This window comes from Catharus ustulatus, chromosome 4, assembly GCF_009819885.2.
Source record: "Catharus ustulatus isolate bCatUst1 chromosome 4, bCatUst1.pri.v2, whole genome shotgun sequence".
Classification (NCBI taxonomy): Eukaryota; Metazoa; Chordata; class Aves; order Passeriformes; family Turdidae; genus Catharus; species Catharus ustulatus.
This window is the reverse complement of record NC_046224.1, coordinates 59,799,974-59,824,919: the sequence shown is the minus strand read 5'-3', so window position 1 is coordinate 59,824,919 and position 24,946 is coordinate 59,799,974. Positions and strand designations below refer to the sequence as shown.

At 41.7% G+C, this 24,946-nt stretch overlaps 1 protein-coding gene across 1 annotated transcript; it reads left to right on the top strand.

Moving 5' to 3' along the window:
* The first annotated feature begins 363 nt into the window (after positions 1–363).
* Positions 364–23,964, top strand: TTLL12 (tubulin tyrosine ligase like 12). The gene is made up of 14 exons (XM_033058188.2): positions 364–509; positions 6,593–6,768; positions 8,345–8,543; positions 9,699–9,858; positions 10,405–10,538; positions 11,760–11,836; positions 15,720–15,836; positions 15,963–16,157; positions 17,684–17,795; positions 19,119–19,270; positions 19,347–19,428; positions 19,868–19,936; positions 21,441–21,579; positions 23,450–23,964. The coding sequence occupies exons 1-14, from the start codon at positions 390–392 to the stop codon at positions 23,599–23,601; spliced, it is 1,884 nt and encodes a 627-aa protein (XP_032914079.1). The 5' UTR covers positions 364–389; the 3' UTR covers positions 23,602–23,964.
* The last annotated feature ends 982 nt before the right edge of the window (positions 23,965–24,946 follow it).

Genomic DNA, 24,946 nt, shown 5'->3' with positions numbered 1-24,946 from the left:
CCACTGCTGCGGCCGGCAGTCAGTGCCTGCCATGCCTCACACCCCTCCCGTAACCCACTTAGGGCCTTCCAGAAGAGCCCCTAAAACACCGGCAAAATAAAAAGCATCTTGCCATGAATAAAAAGCACTACGCCATGAAGCTGTGAATTTTATTAACGCTCAAGGGCACGAGAAAAATAAAAGAGAAGCAGAACCCGCATCTGCACAGTAGAGTGAAGCCTCCTCAGGCCCCCTTCTCCTCGGGTGCGTGTAGAACACCACCGGCCCCCCCCACCCCAGTTCCCTCGCCCCGTTCTGCGGCCGAACCCCTCCGGCTCCGGGAACGCCCCGAGCGCCGCTCCCGCCTCCCCGCCCGCCCTCGGCCCCGCCCGGCGCGTTCCGGCCCGGCCATGGCGGGAGACGGCGAGGAGGCTCTGGAGGCCTTCGTGGCCCTGCACGGGGCCGCGCTCAGCGCTTCGCGGGTCCCCACGCAGTACTGGGAGAGCCTGAGCCGCAAACTGCGCGGGGAGGTGGGTGAGCGGCGCCGGGGGCGGCTCCGCACGGGAGAGCGGTGCTGAGGGGGCAGCCCCGAGCCGAGGGAGAGCGGCGCTGAGGGGGCAGACCCGGAGGGCAGCCCCGAGCCGGGGGAGGTGGCCGTGGAGAGCAGCCCCTCCAGTTTTGGGTGAAGAAGAGTCACGGTGTTGCTAAGCAGGGAGCAGTGGGAAAGGCAGACATCGTGCGGGTTGTGTTAGTGCAGCTCGGGGGCTGTAAAAGATGTCAGGTGTGTTGGGCGTATCTGCTTTCGTCTTCTTGTTGTCGGCGTGAAGTTTGGAAATTTGGTGACTAGAGATACAGTAGTGGAGAGAGGTTCTGAATCTAAAAACCCGCAGCTACTAAAAAAAACCAAACAACTCAGTTCCAGCCAAATGTAAGGCAGCGTCCTCAACCCTTCAGCTTTTTATGCCAAAGAGAATTACGAAAAAACAGCAACGGTAGTAGTGTTAGACTCAGGATGTTGTAATATCTTAATCCATTATGGTTTGGATTGGCTTTTGCCTGATTTTTAATTTTTTTTTTCCAGTTCACTTTTACACAGACCTGCCCTGCGCCCAGTCGTTTATAACTGTGCAGAGCTCAGCCAGCTCATCTCATGTGTGCATGAGTTTCCTGGCTTGGGCAGTTTTTCTCGGGTGAAGCTGAGCCCTGACCCTGAACTAAAGGGAATGGGAAGGCACAGGCACGCTCCAGGGAGGAGTGCCCCTTTTCACCTCTTCTTGCTTCCTGGAGCTTTGTGATGACAAAGGGAAGAGAACCAAAGTCAAGAAAAGGAGTGATTTTAAACAGATTGTAAAGACACGGGCTGTATTTAGAAACTTTTTTTCAGTTTCCACATCTGCAGCCCAGGCTCAGTGATGAATAAAGCTGTCTTTGATTTGTGGGAGTAAAGGAACAAGAAACTGAGGCAGGAAAGAGACACAACCTGAAACCATTTGTCTGGAGAGTTGAGAGTGCTTGAGGGACTCTGGAGGAGTCAACCTGGACAAGGAAATACGAATGAGGTGAACTTGGAGAGAAACAGATCTGATAAGGGGAGAAGGCAGCTGGTGGTGGTTTGCTGGAAGGCACAATAAGCAGTGAAGAAAACAGTGAGAAGTTTGAACAGGTAGTATAGGATGGTAGGGAGGGTGAGGGAACTGCAGTTTAATACCTGTATACGGGTAAAATAATTTATAATTACCTGAGTGCTTCTTTTCTCCATCTCAGCTTCAAAATAGGGACAGGAGAAAAGCGTTGTAAGTCATGATTTGAGTGTTTATAGTCAGGAAGGGTCTGAATATGTTCCTGCTGCTTTGAGCTGTGTGGTACTGTTCATAACAGGAATCAGTGTTTATTACAGAGAAGATAATTCTACGTTACCTCAAGCATATGCCCAGTCACAAACTCCTTGTGGAATTCAGCTCCCCTCAGTAAGAATTCATGCAAGGGACTTGGAGCAGGAACATCTGCTGCTCTGCTTAGGTAGGAGGGTATGAGAAGGGATGTCCTGGAGCAGGATAGACCAGAAGGCAGTGTAAAGCTGCCAGGGAACCCCGAAGTTGAGAGCTGTTGTGTTTCCATGTGCCAGTATGAAGCTGGAGGTAGCAAACTGAATCTGTGCTGTGACCTAAAGCAGGCTTGAGATTTGTGACCTGTGGCTGAAGTCCTTGCTTGTTGCCAGCTTTGCTGGGAGGGTGTAATATTGAGAAGGTAAGACAACAGAGTGAGAAGAGACCCCGTGGTGCTGGGATGAAGAAAGACAGGAGGAAGAAAGCACGTGCCCTAAGGCAGCAGGCTGCTCCTCCTGTTTCATTTCACTTGCAGTGGTGGCTGAGCAGGCTCTTCTGTACTAAATGTCCCAGTGTGTGTGGAAAAAGAGACTTAATTATTTCAGTGAGCTTTGGAAGATAAAGCTGCTGAGAGTGCTTCTTTCTACTGCTGCAGCTTCTAGTTTTTGTCCAGAAGAAGGGCAAAAGGATATTGAGAAGATTGGGATGTCCAGGTAAAGTTTACTGTGAGGAGTGCTGTGGACTGGGATAACCTCTTGAGGAGGTAGAGACGGCTACAGGACCTTACTTAGATCTGGACCTGCAGAATGGCTGGAGGAGCAGCAGAGAGGAAGGGGTGAAATGGTTTTGGGGATCTAGGTAATAAAGTATAACTCAGGGAGCAAAAACCAAGTGCAACTTTGAGCATAGGATGAGTTCCTTGTTGCATGTGTAAATGGGAAGAATTTTTCATTTGTCCTAACCTGCTGCAAAGATAGATTAAAACTTTCTAGCGTAGAAATTGAAAAAATTCCATCCATAGTACAGATAAAAATATCTCTTGCATCAATACTTCTAGAACCCAGCCCAAGCAGCTGTTTTCCAACTCTCACATGTTTCAACATAGAGTGAGTGCATCCTCCCTCCACTGTGTACACCAAAACCTGTGAGAAGTGGAGGGTTTGGGGATTTTTTTTTTTTATTTACCTTGGGATCTGCTGGAGCAGGTTTCCTTCTGAGAGCATTATGTAATTGGATTACTCATTCAAAACACGGTATAACTGCTAGATTGGTAAACCTGCCTTTATTCATTTTGCATTCAGCATCTGTTTTACATTCAGTATCTGTTGGGAGGAATTTATTTTTTTTTATTTCTGGCAGAAACTTGAAAAATAAATTATATGCATGTGTAATCATTCACTATAAGTGCTTAAATTCTATTTCTAGTGTAGTGGTTGTTTCTTATGCTATTGGATAAAGTGTGTATAGTATGTTTATAAGTCTGGAAAATACAATGCCTGCATCTAATTTTATTCATAATCTTTTTTTTTTTTCTATTTCAGCCATACACTAAGTTATTTTGCAGGCTTCTCTGTATTGCAGGCAGAGTCTTGTAGCCCTCAGACATTGCTGTCAAAAGACTGCTTAGAGTTTCATTCCAGTTAGAAGTGGAGGCTTTTAATTAATTACTAGAAGGAATGCAGCATGACAATACTCCTAGACTTTATTTTCCAGAGCAGTGGAGGGCAGCTTGTTCCTCAGAGGTTACCTGTGGTCTCCAAAGCAGTTTGCAGTGTGCCTTAAAAGAGTTTGCTGGAGATGCCTGTGTGGTAATTACCATGACATGTGCCTGTTTTGGGATCAAGTTCTCTTGTTTGCTGGGGTTGGTTAGGTTGGAACTGCACCTGAGCATGAAGAGGGAGGGATTTTGCCTAAACATGTTTTGCTTGTGGGCAGTAGTGCCACTGGAATGTGTTGGTACCCTTTTGCTGTCTAGAGGTTATTGGTTGTTCTGCTGGAATACTTAATGTGAGCTCTCCCTGTTCTGCTTCAAGCCAGAGATTACTTTTCAGATTGGTGGTGTGATCTTATCCAGCTGGTTTTTGCTTAAGGAGCTTACTTTAGATTCCCTTAAGGAAGCTGTTGTGTTAATAGGCTCAGTGTGACAGCGGGGCTCAAAAGGAGGGAGGAAGAGAGGAGACACAAAACTATCTGTGTGTCCACACTGACAACGTGGTGCTTCTGCCAAACCCGTCAGTGAGCTACTGAACTGCTTGTATTATCAATTATGAGTTTAAGCAACAACAAAACCCTCACAAAAAGCCATGAATAAGGTGGTCTTGAGCTGCTGCTGCTACAAGAAGTGTGATTTGCTTTGGGTGAGAAATACACGTAGTTCACTTTTACAAGGTTACGAATTCTCTAGGAGAAATTTTTCATTAAGCATGTGGAGATTTTTTGCTAAATGCTGCTGCTACAGCCTCATGCATCTGATGATTTGTCAGAGGGAGAGAGCTAAACTTCGGCTTAGGGCATTTTGGATCCCTTCATTTTTTTTGAAGTCTTGAGATCGTATTAAATTGTTAAAAAATTAAATATAAACCAAACAGCTTCCCCTTAGTGTTGTGGAAGAACTTGATATTCATTGTGGGCGTTTGGTTAACGGGTGGAGCCTGTCGTGAGCGAAGGCTGAATCTGAGTCAGTCACTGGCTCACCTCCTATCCCTCTCTCACAAACTCCTTAAGACAAAAGCCAGGTGTGGAAAACACACTCAGTGCCACACTGCAGCACATGTCAAATGGCTCCCCTGAGTCACACTTGCACTTTTCATTTTCTAATGACTCCCTGTCACTTCTCTGTCCTAATGAGGTTGTTGGGGATGGCCCTTGATCCAGCGGTAGGAGCACTGAAGTGTCATTTCAGGGAAGAGTGGAACATGTTTCCTGGCACGCTGCTTTTGCTGGCTGCCATGGGCTGGGATTAGCATTAGTGCCCTGAACCAGACCAGGGAGCTCACCCAGCTGGGAGCCAACCTGACAAAAATCAATTGTGAGCACAGGGAAGAGCTCTTCTTTTTGCTGGGACCTGCCTACAGCTACATGAATTTCAATGCCTACAAATTTTCAAACTGTGCATAGATGTAAAAAAGCGTTGGAGGCTACTATTAGAACAGCCAGAGGTTATGATACTGCTTACTGCTGAGTATCTTCTAGCAGCTGGAAAACTAGAAATAGAATGGAACTGCTATTTTGATACCTGCTGAAGTGAAAGAAAAGAAGTTTCTCGTTTTTATTTTTTTTAAATAGGTGTGGTTGTAATCTCTAGTAAGTTTGTTTGCAAAGTAATTTTCTTTACCTTAAAAAATGAGTATGTGTGTATTAGCCAACATACTGTTAGCATTTCCTTAGCATTTAGCTAAGAAGCTGTGTGCTAAGAAGCTATTAGCTAATAACAGCTAAGAGCTGCTAGCTATTGTTAGCCTCTGGAAGGCATCCCTGCCCATGGCAGCAGGGATGGAGCAAAGATGATCTTTTAAGGTCCCTTCTAACCCAAGGCATTCTATGATTTCTAATCCACCATGGCCCCTCCCCTTGCCTTCTACCATCCCAGAGGAAAATACCATGCCCTGTTCCTCAGAAGGGTATTTCAGATCCTTCTCCACCTGGATCTTCTCTATGAACTCTGGGTTAACATGAGAAGTAACTGTTGTTCCCCTGCTGAGTTCCTCCCTCTTTGAGCAGCTGTCTGTTTTTTTCTAAGCAGCCTTTCTTCACAAATGTGGAGTTGATTTCCTCACCCTCCTCTTGAGGCTTAGCAGAAATAATTGTCCTACAGAAACACTCACCTGACCAAATGAAAGCTTGTTGCTGCCACTGGCATTTTACAGCTAAGAAGTTGTCAATATACTGAAGTAATGATTTTTAATAATGTGGCATTGCAGGCTGTGAGTTAAACCATTGCAGTTTTGGAATGTTGAACCAGTAACTCCAGAGCTCACCAGTTTAGACCTTTCTCTCTGAAAAATTTCAACAGTCTTTTGAGGCTTTACCTATTTTTGTCTTTGTAAAAGCATATGTTCGTTTTGGAATGATAGAAGTTGTCAGCAGGGTCTTGGTTCTGCCTGATAGGCAAGCCCACTGTTTGGCAGGGGAGCCTTGTGTGGTGATGGCCCTCAGTTCTCTATGTTCTAGATGAAATTGTTGCATCCAGAGTAGGCAAGAATGTAAACAAACCCCTTTCAGTGCCTTAGTAGAGATAAGTGTATAAAATCTAACTTTATGTATAGCACTGTAAGGAATCTCCCAGTTTACTGGAGGTGAGTGAGCACTGATAGTTTTCTTTTATAGGGAAGGAAGAGAGAGGGAAACAGGCTGAGATTTCTTAACTGCTTCAGAACTCGATTGGGAAAAGCTCTTTTTCTTCAGGCACCTTAATGTACCTTAGTATGATTGTGGAACTAGGTAACACTCAGTTTTGCAGGTCTTAAATTACTAATTTTAGCAAAAGTATTCTGTTTTTTTTTCTCTAGAATTCTTAATGAGATGTTAAACTGACAGACAATCATTAGTAGACCTGCTGGTGCTAAAGAAACCAACAAAGCTTCCTACCGATATTAACTAGTGAAACTTCCCAAACAAACATCTCTGTTAAAATGTGAAAGAGTAAATACTGTTGTTCATTCTTCTCTTAAGTTAAAAATGCCAATTTTATCAGATTACAGGGAAGAAATGTCTGCAGGTGTTGTATTGCACATACCAGGGTACTACCTTGTCCAGTTGGATGATGTTTTGTGCACTTTCCATCTCAGGTGTTTGATGCTGGTGACTACTTTGGAATAATGCAAGTAGAAGAGGTGGATGAGGAGGAAGAAGTTGATGAAGAAATGGAAGAACAATTTAAAAAGAAACCAAATCCTGGAAATGGGCCTTGTTTCAAAGTTATTGTAACAAATGAGAATGGACTTCAAGCCTCCAATCCTGATAGGTGAGTTGCGATTTGAAAACAGTCTTTGTGTCACAAGTGTAAATTCAAGCGTGTGGTCATGTGCATGCATGTAGAATTGAATGTATCAAATTACTGTTCTCTTGCTTACAAGTCAGCTTATCTGTCATGAATATAAGACTAGGAGGCGTCAATAAAACTAGAATAAAGTTGTGTATGAAACAACTTTATATTATAGTACTGCTTGTTGTGTTCTTACTGGTTTCAAACATAGAACAGGGTACTTGTCATACATTAATAAAAGTAGTGAGATGAAGTCATCTCTGCTGGAGACCTAAATGCAATTCTACTCAGTTCTATAAAACTTGTGTGAGACCTTTCATACTTTTTAGATGTTAGGTAAACATGCAAAATCTGAAAATCTGAATTAGGCTTGATGAAGAAAACCAGCAAAGAATCATAGGTATGTGCTTTACATCCCTGCCTTAACCTAAGTAATCACCTCTCCAAATCTGAGAATGCACTTAAATTATCAAGTTCAAAGCCAGCTCCTGTGATAATCTTGGGCTTCCTTGCAGCATTCAGATGTGTGAATATGGGAGCAGAACACCAACACACCTGTTTGCTAACATTTTCAAAAAGCTTGACCTTAGCATTCTCTGGAGCCTTTAATTTTAAAATGAAATGAGGTTTCATGTGTGTGGAATCTGGGATACAATAATTGTTCAGCCATACTTGCCCTGTGTGACAGCTGACATGTTTTTAGCTTTCTGAAATATGGGTGTTGTGGAGGGTTTTCTGTGTGGTTTGGGGATTTTGCTAGCAAGTAGAATGCAGATTTTTCTCTGTATTGGTTCAGTCAGATGATCTACCCAAAATATGAAGAACTGTTCTGTTTGAAAAACTGTGGTTTTTTTCTAAAAGTCATGCAGCCTAAACAAGGGTTAAACTTGTCAAGGGAAGTTGTGCCATGGTTTTATTTTGGGTTAGATTGAAAATTTTTTAAACAATGCATTTTATTCTTAAAAATAACTTGGTCACACACCCCATGGCCACCCAAAGAAAAAAACCCAAACCATATGGAAACAATCAAAACTTATTGCTCATTTTCTTTTAATAGCATATACAGGCTTCTGATGATCAGATTCTCCACCTGACTTTGCAGATGGCAGTAGATGTCACAGACCTCGTGGCTAACAAGGTCCTCTCATTTTTCAAAATAATGTATTGTTTTCCTGCTTCAGGCAAGAATATCAGCTAGATGCAGCAATGCTAATAGTGATTAAAAGGGAAGGCATTTGTGCACTTGGCTTTTATAGGGAATAAGCTCACAAAACTGTTCTTTGTTTGCTCCTCATTTTCATGGAAATGCTCACTAATGCACCATAAGCTTTCTGGAGCAAAACCAGAGTGTAAATTACTGCTGGGAAGTTGCTCCTGCCCTGTAATGCCACAGTGTGTGCTCTGGGAGTGACTTTGTGACTAAGAGCAGATTAGCTGTCACGCCATCTCCAGGGAAACGCAGCTGTTATTCCGAGCGTGTGTGTGTGTGTGTGTGTGTGTGTATGTGAGAGAGAGAGAGAGCCCCGGGCTGTAACACCACCCAAACTCTCCACAGCGTGTTCCTCATCGACCACGCCTGGACCTACCGCGCGGAGCACGCCCGGCAGCAGCTGCGCCGTGTGCCTGGCCTGCTGCACCGGATGGCCAACCTCATGGGCATCCACTTCCACGGCGAGGTGCCAGACGAGGGCAGCATCGAGCAGGTGCTGCAGGAAATGTGGAAATACAACCAGACCTACCAGCTCTCTCAAGGGGTAAGGCTCTACAGGATGCTAAAAATGTTGGGGTGAGGATATTCCAGTACGCGAATATTAACAGAGATCCTTACAGGCATTAATCTGTTTGGAAGGAGAGCAAATGCTACTTTTAGGGTGTGTGGGTAAGACCACCCCAGATTTGGTCACCCTGCCCTCTGTAGTCCTTCAGCAGTGTTCCAGGATGTCTTGAACCTTCAAACACCTTCCAGTGCACACATGCCCTTTTTGAGGGAATGCAACCTTGGGGTGCAGGTGAAACCCTATTCTAGGGTTTGCAGTGGAGCTCCAAGGTTTCTTTGAGTCTTTTGAATTAAAGAGGAGGAAGGTAAATTCTTTGGCCTCAGCCCTATGCAGAATGAGCAGGGCTAACCCTGAGCAGTGAGAGCATGATCAGACTGCCTTTATTAGCTCAGGGTCTTGAAATTATTCTCTGGACTGGTCATCTTTATCACTTAAGCTCTAATTTAACTCACAGTAGAATCAGGTCTGAAAAATCCCTGAAAAGAGGATTCATTGTGACTTTTTCCTTAAGTGAGAGGAAAATCTGAAAAGTATCTCTGAATTTTTCTATCCTATCTCTTTGTTTCTCAATTTGTCATGAATAGCTTGTGAGTCAAATGGAATTTCTGTGTTACCACTTGAAAAGGCAACCTATGGTTAAACTCTTCTTCTGGGTTTGGGCTGCTTGAATATCTTAAGTCTAGTCTCTCTGCTCTATTCCTGCCTCTGTAAAAGGACCACAGTAGTGCTACCAAGCAAGTTTATTCTTTCATTCAGGATTTTTTTCATGGCAAGTATTGCAGGAAGGAGCACTTTGATGGTGCAGCCTCAACACTGGTAGCCAGCTGTTGTTGCAGGAGGCAGTTTTGCTCTCCTTCACTCTGAAACCTCAAACACTTTTTAGTTAATTGATTCTGAGAGAAACTGAAGGAAAACTAATCCTACCAAGCAACCTTCTGCTGGTTTAGCTCTCTTAAGCAGCTGGTTTGGTTCAGGGAAGGGGGTCTGGTTAGCAACAGCAGTAGAACAAGAAAGAGGAGGCTAAAGCAGGAATCTGAGAAGTGATGTAGGGGTGCTGCCAGTGCCTCTGTCTCACAGAGCTTTTCCTGCAGTCCATGTGTGTGAGATGTCTCCCTCTGTTTGATCATACAGACTGCAGAGGAGAAGGTTCCTGTCTGGTACATCATGGATGAATTTGGGTCACGCATTCAGCATTCAGACCAGCCGAGTTTTGCAGCAGCACCTCTGTTTTATATGCCTCAGCAAATTGCTTACACAGTTCTCTGGCCTTTGAGAGACCTTGAAACTGGTGGTAAGTGTGTATCTGAGTGGGGTTTTCTTTAATTCTTGCAGTTAATCACTGAGCATTTCACAGTAGAACAAATGGCTGTATTCTTGTAACACTGTCAAATATGAACGTTCTCTCTATCTGGTATGTCCATATTTTAGGATAGGGACCTTTTACCAGTCCAAAAATAATGCTGTTGTTTTGTTGATAGAGAACTTAAATCTTGCTTCACTACCTTAGAGAAACTGAAAATTCAGTCATCTGAGGGGGTTTCAAAAAATTCCTTAAAGTCTCTGTTTGTAGCTGTGAGTCAGAAAGTCAGGCTCTGAAAGTTGGGAAACACCAGGCCAACAATTCATTCCTGTAATCGTAATCAGGTGCCACCCTATGCATCCATCATGTGGAGATGATAAACATCCTAAATCATACTCTTTTTATCATGTTTCAGTATCTCTAATTTTTTATTTAAACAGTGACATTTGTGCTGGTATTGACTGTACAGCTGTCATTTGAAGATTTTCAGTGGGAAATGAAGGACTGTTCCTAAAAGTTCTCCTGGTTTTGCTGCAGATGAAGTCACTCGTGATTACGCTTACGGGGAGACAGATCGCCTGATCAGGAAGTGTGTTTTGTTACCTTGGGTGCCTACTGAAGAGTTGGATGTCAGCTGTTTTACTCCAGAGCCACCAGATGAGCATTACCAGGTATGATTTTAACAAGTTAATTCCGTATCTTATCTCTGTTAAGAAGAGGCAGTGTCTAAAAAAGTATTGCAAGAATTCCAATTTTGCCACATTTTCAACTTAAAGACTGCTTCAGAGGACAGCAGTTAAACTAAAAAAATAATTCAAAGCACAGTAAGACAAGAAATGTTTTACACTTACATGTAATATCTAAGTGTTTAAATACTGGAGCAACATAAATGAGTTCTAATATTTTATTGCTGTATTGCAGAGCTTTTTTTATAAGCATACTACAGGGTACTTCATATTGAGGCATCCATCTTCCAGTTAGATATTTGATGCATTGTCCAGTAGGCATATTGATTGGATTTGTTATTGTAGCATTACTGTTCAGTCTTGAATTACAGAAAGATTTGTTTTACTGTTTTAGGAAAAGTTACATTTTTCAGAGTGGATACTGGGTTATGTTGTGCTTTAGAACCATTAAATATTGGAGCAAGGACATTTTTAATTTGATGGCACCCTTATGAAGTACTCATTCTGTTTGTTTCCTTTCTAATAAAGGTTTGGGATATTTTAAGGATGTGAAATTAATGTTTGGAATCTCATTTTCATGAATAATGTCTGCATGAGATTGACTTTGTAGAAAAATGAGGAAACTGATACCCATGAGGATGCTGCTTCCTTTGGCAGGGCATCAGCAGTGATCCAAGAGTGTATTTCCCTTTATCAGTCAGAGGGGGGCTGTACAGGCTGGAGAGAGACTTTGCAGGCATGGTTACTGCTGATGACTGCAAATAACGTTTTGCTCATTTTCACATTTTCATTGAACCGGCTTCCAACCTCCTATAATTTTTTTAGTCATCTGTAACAAAGCTAAATGATCAATCTTCCATTTTGTTGGAAATATAGCAAATTTATCTTCTATTCTATATGGTTGGCTGTGATTTGAGATGTTTTTTAATGTTTAGGAGGCAAGAGTTGCTCAGAGTCTTTCAACAGTGTTGTTGTGCCCTGGTCTCAAAGCCTTATTTCTTGTTCCTTTTTACTGATAAGATTTCCTTCTGCCTCTTCCCTTGTACTGATCTTTTTTTTTTTTGAACAGCGTTTTACACAACATGATAGTATTGTTAGAGTGTAACTTTGCTGAAATTTACTTGCAGCAAAGAGAATGGAGTAAGACATGCAATGGACTCTTCCATTCTGTCTAGAATTAACTTTTTGTGATTTTCTGTTTTCTAGGCAATTTTAGCAGAAAACAAGGAAAAACTTCCTCTAGCGATAAATCCACCAGCTTATGCCAAAGACAAAGTTTTCAAGTACGTATCCACAAACAAAATGTTTTCCTACCAGGATTATTTGCAGTGATTGCAGTTTAGAGGTGGGTTTACAGGGAGCCACGTGCCTAAGATTCTGACTTACTAGTTGCTCCTGTTGGATTTATTCTTCAGACTGAATGAATTGTTACACAATTTCTGAAGAATAAATTTAGTTTGGGTTTGGTTTTGGTTTTTGTTTTTTTTTTTAATAAATACTACCTTCTGAGTGAAAGAAAAGTTGCATCATGTTTTAACAGTAAGTTACCAAAAACTTATCTTTTGCATTATAGCATGTATCTCCATGGGGGCACCTGTGCTGCTTTGTGCTGTGTGACTGTAACAGACTATTCTCCTTGTTCAGATGGCATTACCAAACAGGGAATCCTATAAAAACCTGGGATGTTTTAAATTGGACGTGTGTTTGCTACAAAAATGGACTGTATGCTGTGAAACCATTTCAGAAGAAAGATGGGAAAACATTGCAAAGATAAGGGATTTTTTGGAGCAAAAACAGTGATGCTGCATGGCCAGGCTGCCTTGTTACTGGTCCAGAAAAACAAATCATTGCTTAGCCTGTGCTGTGAGTTGCACTCTGGGGTGTTTGTAGTCTGACACTGGGGTCACAGATCTTGCTTGAAACATTTTGCTTAAATGGTGAAGTTGCACTAAAATGTATTTGGTGGGTGGACTCATGCACTAGCTTCTTGTGTTGATTTGTTACTCCCTAAATCAATTTTACTTGGGAAGTATTGGAAATCAAAGTCACTTCTTGTGGAGTGGCACTTGTTAACTTGCCCAGTGACAGTCAAGACTCCAGTTGTAGTTGAAGTCTCTGGTTACATGGAATAAGCAAAAGCTGGTATTTTTCATCTGATGTACTCAGATACAGGAGTCAAAGGCAGATGCATTTTAATAGAGGCAGAAAGCAATACTCAGGGTGTTGGGAAACAGTTATCTATTTTTCACTGCTTACCTCTTTAGTTTGTATCTTACATTTGCATTAGGCAAATTCTCCCTGCTCTTCTTCTAAGGAATTTAATCCACAGCAAATCAATGTACTCCTAAGGGTTTCCCTCTCTTTTCCTTTATCCTATTCTGATCTGGATAGAAGGCTGTAAGATTCTTCTTGTGCTCTGAATTTTGTCTACTAAAGTTCCTCCACAGGTAGAGCAGCATCTCAGAGTCCAGGCAACTGAGTGGGAGCTGCATCCTTCCAGTGCTCTTGGCCTCCTTTGAAGGTTTTAGAGCTGTCATCCTGGGCAGACAGATGGGAACACATGGAGCTGGGGTAGATGGGTGTAGCCTGTTAATAACATTCGTGCTCTGCTTTGTGGATTGCTGCTGTTTCAGAAGAAATTCAAGGCACTAGGTAGCAAAGTTTGAAACCTGGAACAAATTCTTAGTCGTCTTGTATCCAAGCAGAGCTATGACAGAGAGTGGAAGATGAAATAAATGTTTAACCTGAATCCTGAAAATCAGGGGAGTGAGTACAAGTAGTCTGATACAGCAAAAGTATAGGTTTAATTAGGTCTTGTAGGATAGTAACTGATGCCCTAGGGAGATTATTCTATCCAGCTGTGCTGATTGCTGAATGGAATGATAGAATCAAAGAACTAAATGCTTCAAAGATGGATTTATTAGGGAAAGTCATTCCAGTTTGTGTTGGGTTTGATCATCTCTGTTAGTTTTGATCTTCTGTTTTATGTTTCTCTTCAGCTACATCAGTTACTGTTTTAAAATGTCCAAAGAGCTGTTATGAGACAATTCTTTGTTTTGGTTGATCATGTCAGCTCTGTGCTGTGGGAGCTAATTCTCATAACTGCTTCTTAGCTTTAAATATTTTGAGTAAATTAAGTAACATCTAAACATATTTATTTTACTTGTATAGTTTCACTGAATGTCATCTTTAATCCCAGACTTCATAGCATCCCTACTAGGACTTCAGTGAGACAAGGGGGAAAAAAGCATCATTTGGGGGAGTTATTGTTAGCTGACTTCATTAGTTCAGTGTGTCACTGATACTGGACTGAAAAATCAAAAATAGCTTGGCTGATACTACAGGATTGCAGTGTTCATGTTCTGCCCTCTGCCAAAGCCAGAATGGGACTTGGTGCATTTATTACCTATCTTTTTTGTGGTATTTTCAGTGTATTATTAAAGTATTATTACCTTAAAACAACTCTCTAATCTTAACCCCCTCATCTTATTACAGTGATGTTCCTGCACTTAATAAAGCTATATTGAGCTCCCCTATTTCTTTTGTGCTGCATTTTAGGCAAGTCTTCAAATGCATAATCCTGAGTGCTCCAGCACTGGGTCTCTGCAGGAGGGTGACTTACTGAGTGTGTTTGTAAGGAACCAATTGGAGATTTTCTGAGCAACTTTAATTTTAGTAGTTCTTGTGCTGCATGTGTTCTTTCTCTATTTGTGTGGAGATTTTGGATGCTTCAGGGCTTTGTTACAATGTTACATAATTGGCCTTTCATCTTCAGGTCACCACTTAGATTTACTTTTGCTCTGACAAGAACTGACAATTACTCCAAACCAATAGATGTTAGGGGAACTTGTAGTGGATCCAGTACATCAGATTTGGTATTGCACTTTCCCCTACTGTGCAGACTTACAAGGACAAGCCACAAATTGCGGGAAGAAATGCTAGTGGGACTCTGTGGAAATACTAATTTTGTTCTGTTGCAAAAGTGAGGAAAGACTGGTGGCTTCTTTCAACAGAATGATTCTCTTTATCCACAGTGAAGTTGTCTCTCTCAGTTATAGACTTCAGCATAGTGTAACTTGTAATATCTCACACATGCAGAGCATCTTACATACTTTGCTTTTTAAAGAATTTATTTCCCCGTGTGACCGGGCTGTTTCTGCAGTTCATCTTTTTAGAGAAGTGTCTCTCAGGGGAATATATTTTCCAGTTGGTTAGTAGTGGAGGAGGAGAGGAAAGTTCCACAACTGATAAGAATAGATTTGGAGAGGAGGAAGAATACAATAGTTTCTCATGGAAAAATGAGGGGTTTTTTATTCTGTTTAAATGTTCCCTTACCATGAGAATGATGTAAAAAAAGGGTCTTGCTTTTTAAGTCAACATGCTGAGTTCTGAATTAAGTAGCCTCACTTTAAGCTGTAAAGTCATCAGAATAACCATTATTTCTATGTGCTTATTTTAGCATCCAAGTTACTGGTTTTATTTGAGAGGGAGATTTCCTAAGATATGCAACAACTTGCCTTGTTCTCGGTTACATTCTGAAATATCTGTCAGGTTTGGGTTGAGTTGGGGTTTTGTGTGATTTTAAATGGGGTTGAGAGGGAATTTGTATCAAGCCTCAAAGCTGTGCATATTCCCAGCATATACCTAAGGTACCTACTTTCATATGTTTGGGTTATTTAAAGTTCTGAACAAACAAAAATAATCTTCTGAAGCTACAGAACTAATCTGACAAGATTTCCTATGACTTCCTTTCATGTGGATGACAGCAGGTTGAGTTTTAGGGCTTTCAGGAGTGAAGGTATTCACAAGGCCACTCTTACTTCAGGACTGTTCGTGTAGAACAGTGAATTCATGTTACTGCTTCTCTGTCAGGGGTTTAGTCATTATCTTCTAAACTGTTATTTTTATGAAGCTGTCAGAGCTAAACTTCCTTTGAGATTTCTAGCTCAAAATAGATAATTTTTAGGTAATCTCTCACAATTTTTTAATATATCCCACTTCAGTTTGTTTCTGTGTATCAAGAAGAGATTGTCACAGAGAATGTATATGGGAAAAACATAATTCTTGCAGAAAGTCAAACTTAAAAGTTTTTTTTCTATTCAAGCATGAGTTGATCAGTGTCAGAAACTAAACTGATATTTTTCTTCATGTGCTTCTTTCTTCTAGGGTTTTCACAGACATTCAGCAAGTCCTCAACAACCTGACACATCCCCGTTTTGTATTCACAGACAACGAGGGAGAAGCAGACATCCTCTACAACTTCTCACACTTCAAAGATTATAGGTTAATTAATTAAAGGATTCATTATTCCCCAATAATACCTTTTCAAAAAATTCTTTGCTATAAAAACTCTGTTCCCAAAGGCTTCCCCAACCTTCCCCCTTCACCAAGCACTTGTTCGCTTTATAGGAAGCTAAGTGAGGAGAGGCCTGAGGTAATGGTGAACCAGTTCCCATGTGAGAACCTCCTGACTGTCAAAGACTGCCTGGCATCCATTGCTAGACGAGCTGGAGGACCTGATGGGCCCAGGTGGTTGCCTCGGACTTTTAACCTGCAGACAGAATTGCCTCAGTTCATCAGCTACTTCCAGCAACGTGAGAGAAGGTGATTTGTGTTTCCTTTTCCTTAGGTTTTGTCCTGTCTTGATCCAAAAGACCAGGAGCCCATATTTTGGTCTTGACAGCTGTTGCACCACCATGAGTTAGCTCTTGCTGCATTTATGTTCAAGTAAATTTTACATGAAAGATGGCAACCTTTTAGGTTTTAATTTTAGGTAAGAGTAGTTAAGCAATGCAGTTTGAAACCCAGAAACTTTGCTGTGATTCAAATACAGAGTCCATTGCTCTTTGCCTAGTCAGGATCTTGCCTCTTGTATTCAACAGATATACAAAGCCTCAAAATGTATTTGCAACAAGTGTGGGATTTTTTTCCAGGGGACAGTAGCAGTTGTTCTTACACTTAAGCCAATGTGGAAAATGTTTAAAGTACCTGGGTTGTGTAAGGTTATGAAAGTAAGATTTAGTTTTACTGTTAGACTGAAACAGTTGTGGAGCTTTAGGGTTTTAAATCCACATTTCTGCTGCTGCAGCTGCCTGCAGTGAGTGGAAACCACAATTTTTCTTCTTGTAAGAGAGAGAGCATTAGCTTCTGCTGTATAACCTCTTCTGTCTGGCATGCAGTATTCTGATTGAAAGGCTACTGCTTTGGTGATGCTTGCTTATTATGGTGACACCTGTCAGGTGTTTCATTTGGCCATTATTTGCTATAATGGCAGTTTGCTATAACACAGCCTGTTATGGACTGGCATTTACCAGGAGAGAGCACACCTGCCACGTGTCCCTAGTGTGTGGTGGTTTAATTCCTTCTCAACATCAAGGACTGAATGCAGTGTATATGTAGGGAATGGGAAGGAGGTGGTAGGAATTTTCTAACTAAACAGAAGGTAATGCTAACTTCAGCACACTTCATGATGCTTAATAGGTTGAGGAAAGGACATCATCATCACTCTGTCCTGACTTGGAAAGATAGATAGAAAGACCAGCATATTGCTGGATTTTCTCAAGCATATTTCAAAGAATTTTGCCCCTGGAGGTGTCTGGGTGCTAGAAAATGAGAAGATGGTGGTGTGTTTTTACTTTCCTGTAGTGTGGACTGTTGAGACACTGTGTGGTTTCTTTCCAAAGAGATGGGTTCTGGTGTCATATAATATGAATGATTTGGAGGTGTCAGTAGGGAGCTTTGGGAAAATTGCACAACACCCCACCAGAAGGTTCTCAGGCTTCTGGTAGAAGGATTCCCCACCATGACCTGTGCATGTTCATGGTAATGCTATGCTCTTGATGGGTTGTTTTCCCCTTTTGATGGAGTCAGATGCAGTAGAAGGAGATAAACAGTGAGATCATGCTAGGCCCTAACTGAAAAAAAAAAAATTGTGAAATGTGCCATTGCCTTTTCTCTCCCTTATTCCTAAGACCTACTCTTCCCAGCTGTCAGCGAAAGTCTTAATTCTTGCACTGTAGCCCACAGCTTTATAAAGTATTTTTTCAGAAGACATGGATCAAGACATGGATGTTCAGCCAGATGAATGAGGTGGATACTTACAGGTGTTGCTCTCTCTATTTCTCTCCTAGAGGAGAAGACAATCACTGGATATGCAAACCATGGAACCTGGCCAGAAGCCTGGATACCCACATCACCAACAACCTGAACAGTATCATCAGGCACAGGGAGAGCAGCCCAAAGGTGAGAGTGTGTGGCTTGGAATGGGATTTAAAAGGCAGAGCTGAAAAAACTGCTTTGTAGAAGGAGGTCGGAAAATACAATGGAGATTTATTTTCTTCAAAATTCATATGCTGGCCATAAGCATACAGTTCAGAACAGATTCAGTAGTTGCAAATTAGTCAATTCCAATTGTTGTAGTGATGAACTCAGAGCCTGATGTTGTCTTATTTAAAAAATAAAACTTGCCCTGACAATAAGGGATACTCCAGTGTGGTGCTGCTGTAAAGCCAATCTCAGGCTGGCAGACAAACACATTGGCTATGTTAGCATTGGTCATCAATTTGGGAACTTTATTGCTTCTGTCCCGTGGTTGATTGTTATTGCTCTGCTCAGTGGCACAAGAAGTGAATTACAGAGCTGCAACATTCACAGTGTGTGAGCACTGGAGCTGGCTTCAGTGCCATTTGTTGGTGACGTGTGGAGTGCATGTGTTTTCTGGGGTACAGAAATATACACAGAATTGCTTCACAATTATTGCAGAACAACAAGCTCACCAGAGTTAAAAATCTGATTTTTTTTAAATGAGAACATCCTGGGCCTCCTTGCTTCCACACCCTGTAGTCAGAGTGTGACAAAAAGTAACGTTATCTGTTTGTGCACCTTTCTGAGGAAGAGCTGAAAAGCAGGCAGGATGAGGTGCAGTGACACTTAGATTTCACCTGAGCTGTGTTGCATGTGTGTTGGAACCCTGAAGCCTGGGAGTTTTGAACTTGCTGTGCTTTCTGACACTGATCCTCAAAAGGGCACTGCTTTTGGCCTGAGGACTTGGATAGAGCTTCCAAGTTTGAGTGATGGAGTTGGAATCACGGCTGTGTAGTTGGAATGGAAGTGTGTAATATCACATGCTGAAGGGTTTGGAATTTGGGGCTTTGGAGTATAGTAATAGGTATGGGACAAGATGGATGTTCTTAGGCATTGTCTTCTTTCTTATTCCTTCTTCTTGATTTTAGGTAGAAGTTTTTGGTTGGCTGAAAAATCCCGCAGTGCAGGTCACAGGTGTTTGGTTATTGGGTCAAAAGTATAAATAATATAGAAGTTAGTTTTTAATTGGATAGTTAGCCTTAGAAAGATCTTGTAACGAGCAAGCTACAGCTCCATTTTCTCGCTTTTAGCTTGTTAGCTAGAAGTGCTGCAGAACTCTGTACTATGGATAAGAATTAATAAACAGTGAGTCCAAACACAAAAATCTGTCTCTCATGCTTCAATCCTGACTCTGAGTGAAGGCAGAAGAAAAAAGAAGCTAGCCACTGATACGTGGAGCCACTAATCCGTGCTGTGCTGCAGGTGGTGTGCAAGTACATCGAGGAGCCGGTGCTGTTTGAGCGCGAGGACGTGGGGCTGGTGAAGTTCGACGTGCGCTACGTGGTGCTGCTGCGCTCTGCCCGGCCCCTGCGGCTCTACAGCTACGACGTGTTCTGGCTGCGCTTTTCCAACAGGTGCTCGCCTCCCCTCGCAGAGTGCACCTGCTGGAATTGGGTACCTTGGACACTGAGCTGTCGTTTTGTTCCTTAGGGCGTTTTCGCTTGATGACTTGGATGACTATGAGAAGCATTTCACCGTCATGAATTACGCTCCTGGTGTGACATTGAAACAGGTAAGCAAACAGCCCAAAACACTCCCTCACCTTTCTGCTGATAGAAAATCTTCTGGTGCCTGCTCTGGGGCTGTTAGCAAATAGTCTATTTCACATCCACTTCAACAGGGTGTTCAAAGTACCTGAAGTCCTAAGCAAATACTTTTCTAGACTCTTTCCCTCAATCATCAGTTCTTATCTAAGGTAATACAAACCTACATTCTGAAAGAACCCACACTAGTAGAGGCAATAAAAGAGTTATAAAAAACGACAGCTTTCATTGTCAAAGCCTTAGGGTGATCTTTTCTAACAAGAAATTTTGGAACAAGGAAGGTATTCAAGAGCTGTCTTAATTCCCTAGTTCTTTACTTGCATTTGTATGAATGACAAATATATTTGATGTTCCATTCTCTTGTCATTCCTGACCAAGACAGCCTTTGATATTATTAAACTGTTCTAGGTGCACTGTGAAGACTTTATTCCTCTGTTTGAAAAACAATATCCTGAATATCCTTGGACAACAGTACAAGTAAGTCAGCAATTCATCTTTCTCATGCAAATGTTCATTGTCTGTTTGGGATTTTTTTTTTACTCAGCAAACCAGCTTTTCCAAAAGTGTCAGGTTGTTAGGATTTTTTTTTCTCAGAAGACATATTTCATGTGTACCAGTTTCACAAAAGAGATCATATGTTAACCTTTACTTCAGAACTTTGTGTAATTTTCCCTCAAATACTTGCTTGTTAGAGAATTGTATTTTATAATTTGAGAATTTTATTTCATGATCACCCTGTGGTAATTCTTTTTGTTGGACTTAGCAATACAGCCAGTCGTGACTGCTCTCAAGTGCAGAGCTTCCTGTTGCTGCCCCAGCTTCTCTGTTAGCAGCCTTGCCAAAGCCCTGTCCCTGCTCCTTGTACAGATGACTTCACAAGAACACAGATGGTTCTCAGATTCCAGGGCATCTTTTGACTGTAAAAGGAAGCTCCATATACTACAGCTCCATAAAACATGCAGGAAGGCAGATGAGGACCCTCTCATTGATTTTAATTTTTCCTGTGGTTTGTGCTTGAAAGAAAAAGCTGAATGTGAAGAGCTGGTTCAGAAACATGCACAAAACTGAATTCTTTCAGTCTTCCGTATTTATTAGGAGCTGGAAGAAATAGTGAATGATAGCTGAGCCTTTATATGTGCATATTTATTCAAAAATGCATAATTATCCAACTGTGACTTGATTTCCATAAATTAATTCACATTTGTTTTAACTAGACCCTTGTATCCAATTAGTGATACTCAGAATATGACAAGGTTTAAAATAGTCTGGAAGAGACTACAAGGGGTGAAAAGAGAGATGTCAGAATACATCCTGTAGGTTACCCAGAGTAGTACAGTGTACAGAAAATAGAGGGAATGGTTCACTGCAGCATAAATTCAGTGGTAAAACTCACATCTGTGTGTTCTTCCTGATTTATTTCACTTTGATTGGATATCTTTCTGTTCTTCAAAATACATTTTTAAATGTATTTTAAGCAGGTAGTACATTCTTATAATCTCCATGTCCCCCCGCCACCCTTCTTAGGGATATAAATGGGTAGAATATTTTTCATTGCAGAACAGAACAAAACAAAGATAGAATACAACTGAATAGGCAGGGGAAAAAACCAGAACTTCACAGTTGTACTGCTGGTCTTCACAGAACTCTTCTAGGTTTTCCTCTTCCCCTCCTCTACACATAAGTGCAAAACTTGGCATAATGCCTGAGAAGGTGGTTAATTCTAATGTGAAATGCACTATTTTCAGGATTTCCATAGTATTCATTGGCTCCCCAGAAAAGTCCATGGATATTGCCAGGTGCTGAGTTCTCTTTCCATGTTGGCATTAGATCTAAATGCACATTTGGAAGCCAATACTGTGCAGATTTTCTGCAGTGCAATTGATACAAACCCTTTAAAACACTGCATGAATGAAGTGATTAGAAATGTATGTTGCTTTTATGGAATTTCACTCTTCATTCAGAGACCTTTTTCTGTTATTAGGCAAGTATTTTCAAGGCATTTGCTGAACTGTTCCAAGTTGCTTCATCTAAGCCTGCCCCTCTTGGCATCTGTGATTATCCATCATCAAGAGCAATATATGCCATTGACTTGATGCTTAAGTGGGACACCGGCAGAGATGGTGAGAAGCTCCTTTATTTCAATGTTGAATTGTTTATGTTTCTGGACCTTTTCAGAAGTCTCTTTCTTTTAACTCGCACTGTTCCTCAAGCAGTGTGAGCTGTGTGCTCTGTGCCTACCATTGACACCTGAAGTTTCAAATCAGTGGGGTGGTATCTGCTATGCTGCTTAACAGGAGTGATGGGGCAGCTGCCAGCTGCTGGGCTGCATTCTTGCTTCCCTGCTGCTGGTGTTCTCTGTTTGGAGAAAAATGGAGCAGAACAACACAGGAGTAGGGGGGAACCAAAAGACTCCAATCAAACCACCACACACACAAAAACCCCAGACAAATGTCTGAAATACCAAACTCTCAGTGGAGTTTGGAGACATTTAATTGTCTGTGGCTTCTAGATTTGGTGGTATTATTATTATTATTTATTATTATTAAACAGTGCCTTTGTTGGGCAGGGAAGGGACCACAGTGCTGTAAATGTCCTCAGAGCTGACATTCAGCTGTTACCAAGTCTCTACAAGAACATGTGAGTGAGGCTGCTTCATGCTAGTGCCACAGCATGGCTGACTACCTGAAGCCTTTCTTTCAGGCAGCTGTGAAAGACTGTAGCAAAATCTGCCAGACAGACTGAGTAATTTGTTATCTCAATAGGAGGCTCAAAAATGTTCCGTAAATGTGCCTGACCCAGACATGTGTTTCTTGTAGAGTTAAAAAAGTAGCAGAGGCACCAACACAAAGAGAACTGCAAGGGAGTGTTGAACAGAGCTGAGCATATTTTCTTCTTGTGGTACTGGGTTCTCTGGGACACAGGAGAAGTTGATTGCCTGTGCCCAGGTTTGCCTACAGAGCAATTAGATCTTGTGTGTTGGGTGAGTGCCCTATGGCTACTGCTGCAGGGATGAGTCTGTAAAGATTGAGTTGCTTTCATGGAGGGAAATTATTGGAATTCAGGAGGTATGAAATGGAGCCTTTGCTGCTTTAGATGAGGTGGAGCAATGGGTTGAACGTGGTTTGCCACATGCACGCTGGTGGATCCACTCTTTCACCTGTCCCAGAAGTGTCCTGAATGGGAGAAGCAAAGCAACTCACAAACATTACTAGCTTGAGGAAAACTACTGTAGTAAAAGAACCAGCCTTGCATGACATGCCTGGCTGAACATGAGCTGCACAGGTCCCTGACCTTTTGAAGATAAGGGGTGGTGCCAGTGTCAATGCTGTAAAGCTGTGGACAGCCTGTGGGCAAAGAGATTGGTTGCTCCTATGCAAAGCAGAGTAGGATTTACTTATCCATCAGAAGGTTGTTCCCTCCCTCAACAATCTCAACACCAGATGTGAAATAAAATCATTTTGTTTTCTCTGCACAAAATGCATTTGATCCAGAACTGATGAAGTTTTAAGAGAAAATTAAATTTCCTGACTTCCTTTAGGAGTAGCATGAAGTGGCAGGTGGTAGGTGGTTGCAGTAGGACTGCTAAATACCTAGGAGGTTTAAAAAAGCAAGGTTTGTACTGAAATGTGAAAGGAGCAGCAGAGTTTTCTTGAAGATGTTTGAGACTGACAAGCAGAACAGCTGACTCAGGGAGAATGTATTGAATGGCTGCAAATTCTCATTTCAGAGGAGCCGCTGAATAGCACAGTGGTTGCTGCTGCTGCAGAATCTATTGGATAATTTTCTCTGGATAATGATGGTAGAATATACTCCTGTCCCTCCAATAAAAACCAACCACTGAAACAAAAACACCCTACTGGCTTGGCAGTTTGGGTCACAAAAGATGCTTTTCCCAATCATTTTCGATGATTTCTGGATTAAACACCAGTAGTGATTTGGGATCTCTGTAGAGCTTGTATTAAGCAGCAATGTTTGTGTTTGTCTTGACAGGGAAAAAAATTATGCAGCCTCAGATCTTGGAGGTGAACTTTAATCCTGACTGTGACAGAGCCTGCCAATACCACCCTACCTTTTTTAATGATGTCTTCAGCACCCTATTTCTGGATGAAACAGACAACTGCCATGTGACACGCATTGTCTAACAAGAGCAGATGTGACTCCAGCAATTTCCTTCTCAGATATGCTTAACAGCAAGATTTATATTTCAGTTCTATGAGCTGCTGATGCAACTGTTTTCCTACACTGATCACCAGGGAAAAAAAATTGTATCAGAAGAATATGCATATACCATATACTGTATGGATAATCCCTTTGTCTGCGTTGTCCTTGTCTTGCTTTGTTCTTTCTATAAATCATTGGTTGTCTGTTGGCAAAGTGTCTTGTTTATTGAATATTGGAGACCTCAGAGTAGAACTTGTTTTTCAGGTAGCCTGATTGCTTGCTTGCTGGGAAACATTGCACAAGTTCCTTGTGTCAACATTAAAACTATAATTTACTGAATCATATTGGGGTTTGTATGTCCCTTTCTTATCTACCCTTCCTTTACAAAGATCTAAAATGTTCTGGTGGGTGGGAAATAATATAATAATAATGATAATAGGGTATTTCAGTGCAAAGAACTGTGGGGTTAATTAGACTAAAGACTTTTTGGATCTTCCCATTTTTCTTATTTAAAGAGAGAGAAACAAACCCCATAACATTTAGGAACCTTGTACTGCTGGCTGTCACCTTTAGCCTGTTCCTGAAAGAAACCAGATTTTTGAGGTAGTGAGCAGGAGGCAATGTCTGGAGCAGCACAGGAATGCTAAAGGAATGAAAGGAATTTTGGAAACTCTGCTAAAAGCCCAAACATTCTTTGCACTTCAAAGTTTAGGGCCTAAGAAAGAGGTATTTGGCAGTGGGGTGCCTATTTGAAATGAGTCATTCCTAGTCTTTCCTCAAATCTGGGTTACTTGGCTGAAATTTAGCAAATTCATGTACAAGCTGCAAAACATTCTGCTGTCTGTCATGACATATATATTGTATGGGTAGTAATTATTTAAGCTAGTTTGCAGCAATCAGGATGTGCTTGAGGAATGTACAGGTATGAAATTGTGTAAATGTTCTAAACCTTGCTTCAAACTTTGCAAACATGCAGCGCGTTATCCCTCACAATCAGAAACATAAAGGAATATTTGAGGCTATTTCAGGCTGGTCTGCAGGAACCTGCTTTGTTCCACTGACTGGAGGATAGACTGGAGAAATAAACTTGGGAAAATCCAGTTGCTGTGCAGGTGGGGCAGAAGGGAGAGAAGGGTTGCACAGCCAGAAGTGATGCTCACACCGTGCTGGCCTCTGGCTCAGGGGAACCAAACTGCTTTGGGCTCCTTACTTAAATTTTACTAAAGAAATGTTGTGACTCTCAGTTTCTTTACAGGTGCTCTGAATTTCCTGGTTTCTCTTGGCCGTTGCAAAGGTGAGAAGAGTAGGGGCTGTCTTTGAGGCTGT